Below are 11,213 nucleotides of genomic sequence, written 5' to 3'. Positions count from 1 at the left end.
TCGTTTTCCACAAATCCCGAATTCGACTCAGCGAAGAAATACCCGAACCAGGGATCGGCCCGGGGCATTGTAGATTTGTAGTTGTGTACTTCCCGGTTTACCGTACACCTGGTACACTGCTGAATCAATCAAAGTGGAAAAAGAAGAAGAAGACAGCTTACAAAACACAACAATGTTCAAATTTCTGGAGAAAGAGTAGAGAAGTGTATTCTGCTCATCTGATCAGTTTGCAAGTACATAATATTATGGCAATATGAGTCGAGATTACTGAATCACCATGCTTTTCTCTCGACCGCTGAGGCAACTTTTGCCGGTGAAGGTGCTAGGGAGACTAATCGGCTACCTGCTCACAGTCTTGTTGACAGTGATAGTCGTCATCATTCTATCCCAGTTTGATTTCAGCAAGGCACTTGGACAAGGACACGTCCATGGCCATAGAAACCATGGTGTCGAGCGACGTGGCGCTGTAAGTGAATAAATGCGGCTACTAGTAATTGTCCGATTGAGTTGGCTCATTTTGTACCATTGACGGAAGGCCGGAATTGAATATAATTATTTATTATTAGTTTTTAAATGTACAATCATGTACATGACTCCTGAAGTACATGTATGCAGTACATGCATGCAGTACATATCCAAAGTACAGTGGTCCCTCTATAATCCGGCACCATTTGTGCCACGGAAATCTGCTGGATTAGGGAGGGTGCTGGATTAACAAATCTGATCTACTGCTGCAATGTGCATGAAGAGGACATTTGGCTACTGAAAATTGTGCTGGTTTATCGAGGGTGCTGGATTATAAAGTGCCGGATTAGAGAGGGACGACTGTACTGCATCTCAGCAGCTGAGCCCTAGTAAACAATCTACACAAAGTCCACCGTGAAACTAGTTGGATATCTGGAGAGGTGTGCCGGTGTAGCCGGTAGTACATCTTACCCGTGGCTGATTCTCCTCAAAATAGCCGGAATGTATTGTACATGTATTATATCCAGAGGTAAATGGACACCTAGTACCTATCTTGGGAATCTCTCCTAGCCGATAAAAATTATGTTGGGAGTGAATTCAAATCAAATAAAAACCTGCCACAATACATTGAAGAGGAGGATGGTATTCAGAAAGGTACACGACTCTTTTCGGACTTCCTTTGTCCTTCAAGACATACGCATCGTATGTGCATTGTATGAATATGCACTGTGCCAGTTTCATTTCTTGTGCCGCTTCTGATGTTTATGTACCGTGACTCCGTGATGGCAGATGAATTCCAACTCCATGAATAAAGCATAGTCATTGTATAATTTTATACAGAAGAAAAGGACCAAGGAACTACAAGTTACGCTGTAATGTCCACTAACACCACCAGTTACTAAACAATCAGCTCATGCGATAACGTTGCACGACACTGACCGACGGTACTGACGTTCTACGACTAACTGGCTAACAGCTCTAGCACATCTTCATTATGTTATTTCTATAGACCTTATTCGATAACGTGATCTTTGGACTCGCCTCCAGGGATTTGTCGTAAGCTGGGGCACGCGTACGTGAAACGAGTGGCAAGAAAGGCCCAGTTCGTACAAGGGAGTAGTAAAATACCAGTATTCTTCCTACTCCTATGTTCCCACGCCGAGTCCACTGTGCACTGAGTGCAGGTCTCTTGCCAATCCCTGGTTCCCGGGACCCCGGTTCACGTGATTGTGACGTTTATCGAATAAGGTCTATAACTTAGAACCTTCCAAGTTGGAAGGCTGTTGGAGTGCGCATCCAAGATGTGCTAGAGCTGTTAGCCAGTTAGTCGTAGAACGTCAGTACCGTCGGTCAGTGTCATGCAATGTTATTGCATGAGCTGATTGTTTAGTAACTGGTGGTGTTAGTAGACATTACAGCGTAACTTGTAGTTCCTTGGTCCTTTTCTTTTGTATAAATGAATCCTTGGCTCTCCATCCGAGTCCATTATATTATTGTTATTATGTGTTGGAATTCACTTGCCAGCAGCACTGTAGTACCAGTCTACTTGAACACTATTTTGGTTAAAATATACGGTAATAATAATTATATAATTGACGACGCTCCAGTGATGTTTTATATTTGCGTTACATGTGCAATAAAGATAGGGTATACATGTAATGACAGTCTGGGAGATCGAAATAGTACAGTAAATTCGATCTGTCACTGAACGAGATCTTCGGAAAGGACTGACTATTAGACGTGGGCGACAGAAATTAGTCGTACAGCTCAATAGTTATGTAGTTACATGCAAGATCGGTCAGCTCAGTTGAGATTGGATTTAAAAATCCCATCTCCACTGAGCTGACCTGCACAGTACATGAACGTTTGTAACTAACATCCGACAATCGAAATCATGTGTGGAGCAAATGATGCATGATTTTGTATTGCTTTTATGTATGCTATAGAGCCTGAGTACTAAGGTCCAATTCGGCTCGGTAGACATGTACACCTTTCCATCGTGTGTGTGTGTGTGTGTCTGTGCTTGTGTCCTGTGTGTGTGTGTGTGTGTGTGTGTGTGTGTGTGTGTGTGCTGTGTGTGTGTCTGTGTCTGTGTTTGTGTGTGTGCACAAGCTGCTATGGCTTCTGCTGTAGCATCGCATCATCGCCACCGGCGATGGGCGTCCAATGGTCCAATGGTGTGTGCGTGTGTGTGTGTGTGTGTGTGTGTGTGTGTGTGTGTGTGTGTGTGTCTGTGTGTGTGTGCTGTATGTGTGTGTGGTGGTGGTGGTGGTGGTGGTGGTGGTGTGTATGTGGTGGTGGTGGTGGTGGTGGTGGTGGTGTGTGTGTGTGTGTGTGTGTGTGTGTGTGTGTGTGTGTGTGTGTGTGTGTGTGTCCCGTATGGTGCAGTGGTACCTGGTATGTGCAGTCGATTTTCCAATCGAGAGATTGCCGGTTTGATTCCCGACGATATTGGGGACACATGTCTTTCTTCTCTTTCTCAGACTGCTCCTGACTTTTCTTTCATTCTCCTTTGTGGTTACCAACAGCCAGTGCATGCCGGAGTATGTGGTGTGCTGTGCGTGCGGAAATAATGAAAAAGACCAAAAATCAGGGATTCACTGGCCAGAAAAATCTACTTCATAGCTGTGAGGTGTAGACCAGGCTGAATAGTGACGGTCAATTCTTCAGCCTTGCAAGCTTTTGAATGGTGCAATTCCAGCACAAGTTGCTATGGCTTCTGCTGTAGCATCGCTATCATCGCCTCTGGCGATGGGTGTCAATCGGTGTGTGCGTGTGTGTGTGTGTGTGTGTTTCTGTGTGTGCGTGTGTGTGTGTGCGTGTGCGCTGTGTGCGTGCGCTGTGCGCTGTGTGTGCGTGCGCTGTGCTGTGTGTGCGCGTGTGTGTGGGTGTGTGGCATGTGTATGTATATGTGTGCCTGTGTGTCCGTGCATATGGTATGCACCTTTGCTGTTCACATACACGGTGTGTGCTGCAAGTGATTTGCTGGATTTATGATCATATTCACACGACATATCTCTCTAACGTTCATTGCAATTGTTGAGTTAGTGTTGTTGTTTGCACCACTTGCTGTGTTGTGTCATAATAGGGTGCAGCACCAAACAACACACAGCGCCAGCCGGCCCACACTGGCGCTGCACCTAAGCCAAGCAGTGCACCGGGTGCTGCTGCCATTATCCAGCACCTTGGCACAACGCTGGCCCGGGCTGCCATGACAACTGTAGCTGCCACGAAACGTGTAGCTGCCACTGCTGCGGCGCCTGCAACTACTGCGGCAGTGACTACAGGGGGAGCGGCTGGTTACGAATCCAAATACGCTCCCCCGCCGGGTGGCTGCAAGGAAATGAAGAAGATGATCGTCCTGCACTGGGATCCGCATTGGGATTGGCATAGAAATCCGAATGGTTTAAAGGTACGAGTAACCGTACGAGTTGTAATGCTGTGCATTCTCTCTCTCTCTCTCTCTCTCTCTCTCTCTCTCTCTCTCTCTCCCTCTCTCTCTCTCTCTCTCTCTCTCTCTTACGCAGATGTTATATCATGCGGTGTGAGTTAGCTGCATGCATTGTCAGACCAGAACTATAATATACATGCTGCTTTCTCCAAGGCAGAGTCTCATGGACAGTGCATGGGCAGTATTACTGTACTGTTGATCTACCCCCTCTCTAGTTTCCGTCCCCTATCGAAGTTCCACCTCTGAAGCGACTTTGGCGAATACGTCCAAAATACAGTGCTGAACCGACGCAGGTATATCTGTGGATAAAGGTGTGCACCAGCCAGCATTGCAAGTCTGATCTTTCATGTAGTTGTACGTAGTGCTGCACTTGAAAGCTTTGATTTAATTCCCGCCCCCTGCCTAAAAACCCAGCTGAGAAGCGACACGGGGGAGGGGGGGGGGTTCAAATTAACGGTATTTCACGATACAACCATTCCAAGTACGAGTACCTAATAATGGGGGTGGGGGATAAGTGTCACAGCCACTGGCACCAGCCCCGAGCCCCATTTGTTGCATTAATGTTACCCTTGTGCCAGGTTCCTCTTGACCGTTTCTATATCATCCACCGTCTGAACGCATCCATTAATGATTTTTGAACCACTGCTTAGATCTTGATTGATAGGGCCATACTTGAAGTGGCGTTCAGATTTGTATCGTGTTCGTATCATGTGGCTTTCGTCAACCCGATGATGTCTTCGGAAGGACTTGCTACGCGACTTGGGCAACATAACTTCGTCCTAGTATACTTCAATCTCTCGTTATGTACAAGGTCATTGTGCCCAATCTCCACTGTGGAATGAATTTTCACTTGTGTGTGTGCACCAAATGTTCAGTAGCCACTTCCAGCTGGCGAAATGGTTCTGGAGACAGCTTGGGATGTTCTGGTCTGCAGGCGTCTGTGAAAGCTGCACTTTCCAAGCACACTGCCCAACGCGTGTCATCCCCGGTTCACCAATAAGCGGTTGAGTTTGGCTGCAAACTTTTCGTTGTCATATTTCAGGGGCGTAAATAATACTGAATATACTCGAGCTAGGGTATGCTGTCTAGAAGCGTAACTGGATGGTTTGGATCTATGCTGCTTTTCTGTCCTTGCTCTCTCCCTCTTCCTAGGAGTTCATGGATTGTGAAAAGTCGAAAGTCAACCGCTGTATCACCTGGTACACGACCAGTGACCGCTCTTTCACCAGCAAAGCTGACATCATCGTGGCTCACGATTGGTCGGTGAGTGGGTTTGCGTGCCCCCTGTCCATGCACATGAACTCTGCCGCTGCTGTGGATCAAACGTCGTGCCGCTGTATCAGTGTGGTGCTGTTTCCGTATTGCGCCAGCTGTTGGTTCGTCACTGAACTTTAGAATGCAACAGTCAAGGATATGCCGTCAGCTCGTGACATGCTCTCTCTCCTTCTGCTATTGTTCTGCAGGGCTATCCCGCTCTGCCTGAGCGCGCGTTTCCCACGCAGCTGTTCATGTACATGACCATGGAGAGCCCGTACAGCGGCTTCAGCTCGCAGCATCTGCAGCACCTCTTCAACCTGGAGTACAAGTACATGCTGTCGAGTCATGTGCGAGCGGCGTACATCCCCATCGGTGAAAAGAGCTTCACGGAGGTAAGTCAGCGGAACGCAGTAAGATATGACACCCCCGATGGTGCCTGTAGAGCCGACACGTGTGTGTGTGTGTGTGTCTGAACGTCATTGCGTCAAACTCATGAGCGGTTAACCAAGCAGTACTAGTGAAATCAGGCCACATAAATAGTAAGAGCAGGGCCGCGCAGCCCGGGAACTGGTATTTTCGTTCTCGAGATCGGTCTTCACTTGCCGCCAAAATAAGCTCATTCCTGCAGCATATCAGTTGATGGGTGTGTTTGCACTTACTGGAAGTTGGAGACATCCATACAGCGGCAACGAGATGGTCGTGACACGCACATGTATTTCTTGAAGTGTGTCACACGTGTCCCACGTGACCCCAGGTCTGCATTGGCGTGTTCTCTTCACCAGGGACTGTACTATTGCGAGGCTTCTACACGCTGTCAGTTGTGAGTGAAGGACAAACCAGGCAATGTTTGTAGAACTTCGGCCGTGCTTTTCAACGTTAACGTCTTGTATGTACCGATACCCATTAAGTTCAGTTGCCAAAAATTTCAAAATCTGACACGCAGCTTGTACACTGAATGTCAACAAAAATACGAATTTTGGACCCGAAGGGGGGGGGGGGGGATGCGGCTTAGACCCTGGTGCGGCTAACACCCCAGAAAATATGGTTCTTGAAGTACTTTAAAACAGCTATGAACAAAATTAAACTCGCGCTCATGTCAAAACAACAAAGTAGCAAAAGGTTTTGTTCCAGAACGTTTTCTTGTCACATTTTATCAATGAAATCTCATGACTGACAGAAAAATAGATAACCAGCAGTATGATATAAGTATACACTTGAGTTTACAGCGTGGAAAAAAATGATTACAAGTACATGTACGGGACAACCATTCAGAAGAGCTTATCAGGCAAGTGCGAAGGATGTTACAAGTGCAATATTGGGATAGTAATGTGAAACATGTATGTGAAAATGCATTGGTAAAAATGGGTGTGAAATAATTACAGAAAGAGTGTGAGTGCAGTGACATTTTCTTTTTGTTTACACAGATCAGGGTTACGGAGACGAATGTACACGGCTTCAAGCACTTCAACTGCCTAAAACTATTCAACTATTGAAGTACATTGTTTAATAGTGCTTGTTGTGATTGATGGGTATTGCGCCACACATACTGTGATAGTATATTCGGCCTTCTCGTGCTTCCTGGAATGTGTTGTTGTTTTCTTGGCTATCATTGTGTTTATCATTGTAGATCCATGGAGCGTCTCACTTCAGCTTCAAACAAAAGGTTGCGAATGCCGTCTCATCTCTCGTGTCGAACTGCGGTGGATTCGTCCCACGCTCGGATTTCATGCGTGACCTCAACGAGCAAGTACCTATCCACGGCTTTGGTCGGTGCTTCCACAACCATGAGCTCTCGGTACGTCCTTCCGTGCAGCAAGGCTAATTTTGCTCTTGCTTAGTATGTGCACGTGCTGATTTAGACTCGATATCCTGGTTGTGTTGCACACTACATTCCGGGTATGGATATCCACCTGTCTTAAATTGTCCGAATATTAGCCAAAAGGTGTGCGTGTGTGTGTTTGTTTGTGTGTGTGTGTGTGTGTGTGTGTGTATTGGTGGTGGGTGCGTGCTTGCGTGGGTGTGTGCATGCGTGCATGCAGCATGCTCCGGAAACTACGGTATTGGAGACCGTACGTAATGACTTTTGTAATGAACAATTGATTCTTTACTTCGAAAGTAGTATTTTATTGATATTTGCAAGAGTACATAACCTCCCAGAGTGTGCAACTCCCGTACACAGTGCTGTCCCGACAGAATTTCAAGTTGACATCATCCTTATGAGGCAATGCTCCTCGCACGAGTGATTTGCGACGTTTATACTGGGTGTCAACGCATCATACGTGTTGTAGTTGTGCAGGATCAGCTGGGGATTTGTCCGCCACTGGTCTAGAATATGTCTGATAAGTAGTAGATCTACTACTGATAATGCAGGTAAAGTGCGCATTGCATCATGAAATTCTGTCGGGACAGCAGCCATAGTGGAGTTGCACACTCTTGAGGAGTATGTACACGACTCTTGATTATGCTAAATGGCCCCTTACTTTGTAGTGGGCTGCTTTGCTCTACAATGATAACGATAACATGTGATATCATGGCAATTCCTTTCTGGATAGAATCTATCCATACTGACACCCCCTCCAACATGCCGACATAACAACAATTCCTACTATTTCCTAGCAGCAGTCCGATAACAACATGTCCGGTGCCGTTGCTAATGGATGTTTTCAAGGGTGCGTAGTAATGTGGACTTTGCGGCCCTTGTGGCCCAGCGCTAGCCAGAACTGCTGCTGCAGTGTGCATATCCCGAGTATGGTGATTATACCTGCTCCGCTTGCAGCACTGCGCGCTGCCTTTACCCCAGAGCCTCATTTGCTTCTTGCGTTACTTCTGAAGAGTTTGAATTTCTCGACCTGTTGATGACACTAATGCAGCAATCTCTTTTCTCCGCAGTTGGCTTGTGTGCGCCCGTTTGCATCTAACGTCTTCAGCTGTTTATACCTTTCCTGTCTGCAGAGCTACCATGACATCAGTACCCTAGAGAAATACAAGGTGGCCATGGTGTTTGAGAATTCGCTCTGTTACGACTACGTGACGGAGAAGTGGTGGCGTGCCTTGACCCAGGCCACTATCCCGCTGGTGACGAGCAACGACCGTGTGCCGGACTACACCAAGTACGCACCTGACTTGAACTGCTACCTCGACTATGGCCGATTCAAAGAGTGAGTACCGGTACCTGTGGAAGTCGTGCATGTGCACGCATGTGTGTGTGTGTGTGGGTGGACTCAATAAGAAGTCCACCCGTATATACTGTATAGCAGGAAATTTTCGGACGGAATTTATTTTCGTACGATTTCGTACACGGCCTCTTTTGCACTAAAATTAATTCCTTGCTAAAATTTGTTCATGTGAAATTATGTAGAGGGGACGGCTCGATACCGGGACGCTTTGACAGCCAAATTTGTATAGACCCAAACCGATCATCAGCGTTGATTTTTCACTCGAAATATGTTTGTGGAAGGAAACTGGCATGTTGAAGTTTGCTCTGGGGCCAGAGTCAATCGAACTGAGCCACTCCTTTGTGTTGACCCATTGCCTCCAAGTTGCCCAATTTTTCGCTTCAAAAAAGTTCAAATCAAAGGTGGCTCCAAACCGGACACGTTTTAGAGTGCACGTCAAATTCACTCTGGGTCTGAAATTAGGTAATTGCTATCGCTCCACGACGGCCAGTACAGAGTAACAATAAGCCTTGTGTGTGCTTCCATTAGTTTTGATTGGTATGCGGTGCTTTATTGGCGAGAGGCGAGCCGCTGTTTACCTGCGACAAGAAGTTGATTTTTCGAAAGTCGTAAAACTCAAGTCGCAGTGCGAAGCAACACGTCCAAAACTCACCTGCTTGGTATGGCGCTTCTGGTCATCGCAGAGCCATGCAATTTTGGCTCGGAGTATAACACATCGTAGTCTCACTGTGACATATGTTTTCTAATCAAAATACCAAGAGAGAAAGTGAATATTGAGTCCGTTCCGGTTTGCAACCTCTGTCCTATTTGAAACCGTCCCCTCTACACTATACATATGCGTTCTGCTTGCAAACACGTGTATTTAGCATGCAGCACTGTACGAAAATATAATCCGTATGAAAGGTCGAAATTCGGCTTTGTCCGAAAATATTTCCGTCCGAAAATTTCCTGCTATACAGTAACTCATTGCCTTAAAGCCTTGTTTCCAAGAGTGTATGAGGGTGCGTAGTGCGTCATCCCGTGGTCTGTAGCTATATCACTGCTTTGTGCTTTCTGTGAAGCTGTGCATTTATGACCATGGGAATGGGGTGGGCAAAATGTATATACATGAAGCTGAATGGTGTGAAATTGACTTGATGTATCTACTGGGTATGCTTGTAAATGCTGTTAATCTGTGAACGCAACTGAAGAGAATGATGTGTCGTATCCAATTATGGCTGAACATGTTCTGCATCTCCGAGTCGAGGACGATTCTGAGATATCGGCGCCCTCCGGTCCCAAGGCGCCTTGATAAGAGAGTTTCTCCTACGGACCACTGTACAGGCATGTGCTGCTCTGTGCTGCTTTTCCGTCTTGCTACTACTGATTGATGAGAGTAAGTACCCATCATCTCACTGACTCTGCCTTATCTGTGTGGCTATATTTACACACGTGTCCAGCATGGCAGCCCTCGCCACCGAGATCAAGAAGATCATGAATGATGAGGAGGTGTATAACAAGTATATGGCGTATCGCACGTGGCCAGAGGAAAAGTTCAACCCGGTCTTCCGCAAGCACTTCTCGAGCTCAAGCTGTGCAGATTTCTGCCGCCTGGGTCAGAAGATGCTGGACCCTGTAGAGATGGACAAGCTGGTGAAGCGACGTAATCCCAAGGACGAATCTTGTCGCCCACACGGTATTCTCCACTAGGCAACAGTGCCGGTGCTCTCAACTGGTCAACAGTGCTGACTACTGTATTATGGAACAGGAATGTCCCAGGCCCTATACTACGGTGAGCCAAGGAGTCTCCTGGCTTTGTCATGCTGCTGAAACATGGTTCTATGCTGTATTCGTCTTAAACGTCTAGCCCGTTGCCGACGACAGTACAGCTCCGCAGCAGATGGCTAAGCAGGCGACAGTCAGCGTGTGCTTACTTGTCACCCAGCTAACCGTTCGCCCGGATATCTTCATCGAACCTCTGTCATTCTTCTAGATTCCCGCTGAGTATTTATCGTCCCTCTCTCTCCTCTCTCCTTCGCCAGCTGACAGCAAACCGCCATCGTCGTCTCGATGGATGCATGGCTGCGACATTCCTTTCTACGCTGATTACTAATCACCGAACGCGGATAAGCGCCTGGTGCAGAAATCTTTCCCCCATTATCACACTCCTACTGCCCGCGCTGTCATTTGCCATGGCTGAAACGGGGACGAACAAACTAACATGTATATAATAAATAATACTAGATACATTGTATATAATCCAGGACCGAAGGTACTTGAACTATCTGACTGTGTACATCATGTGCCGTGTTTCCCTACTTGCTGTACAAGGTCCTATTTTATGGTCTTTTTTTCATTTTGTTTTTAAACTGGGCTTTTTCTACAAGTAATGGCTTTTGGATATGTGACTGGTTCGAAGATCAGGAATGCTAATTGTATTACGTTAACACTTTTTTTCTAACTCGGATGTTGAGCCATAAATAAATGTAGAAAGGAAAAGGACATATGGATACGAGTTAAGAGTAACTCTCCATCACTGTACTTGTAACTGGATACTAATATACTTCGAGTATAGTCAGAAAGTGCAATAACTAGGCACAAAACTGACAAGAGTACTGAGACATTCGACGTCCTGACACCTAGTTTTGTGCCTAGTTATTGCACTTTCTGACTATATATAGTATCCAGTTACAGTGATGGAGAGTTACTCTTAACTCGTATCCATATGTCCTTTTCCTTTCTACTTTTTTTCTAGCTTTGATAATGCTTGCCTGTCATTGCTACATCTACTACATTCACCAAACCTGGCTATAAATTACGGTATAAAGGACACCAACCTACTTGTAGCACATTCAAGGTACCGTTAACCAAAAGTGTGTTAGGCT

General features: G+C 46.3%; 1 protein-coding gene across 1 annotated transcript; it reads left to right on the top strand.

Moving 5' to 3' along the window:
• Window positions 1–105: 105 nt before the first annotated feature.
• On the top strand, window positions 106–10,775 carry LOC135815436 (alpha-(1,3)-fucosyltransferase 7-like). The gene is made up of 7 exons (XM_065328732.1): window positions 106–466; window positions 3,554–3,877; window positions 5,069–5,179; window positions 5,380–5,565; window positions 6,801–6,968; window positions 8,126–8,331; window positions 9,789–10,775. Exons 1-7 carry the CDS (start codon window positions 278–280, stop codon window positions 10,036–10,038), a joined length of 1,434 nt encoding a protein of 477 aa, XP_065184804.1. The 5' UTR covers window positions 106–277; the 3' UTR covers window positions 10,039–10,775.
• Window positions 10,776–11,213: the final 438 nt, after the last annotated feature.

Source organism: Sycon ciliatum, chromosome 4 (genome assembly GCF_964019385.1).
Source record: "Sycon ciliatum chromosome 4, ocSycCili1.1, whole genome shotgun sequence".
NCBI classification, from domain to species: Eukaryota; Metazoa; Porifera; class Calcarea; order Leucosolenida; family Sycettidae; genus Sycon; species Sycon ciliatum.
The sequence above is the reverse complement of the archived record's forward strand: the minus strand, read 5'-3'. Positions and strand labels throughout refer to the sequence as shown.

Bases quoted from the DNA above. Each gene is read 5' to 3' on its own strand.
- LOC135815436 (XM_065328732.1), top strand. From the start codon at position 278: ATGCTTTTCTCTCGACCGCTGAGGCAACTTTTGCCGGTGAAGGTGCTA. The intron at 5,180-5,379 runs GTGAGTGGGTTT...ATTGTTCTGCAG, and splicing joins TCGTGGCTCACGATTGGTCG to GGCTATCCCGCTCTGCCTGA. The intron at 6,969-8,125 runs GTACGTCCTTCC...TCCTGTCTGCAG, and splicing joins TCCACAACCATGAGCTCTCG to AGCTACCATGACATCAGTAC.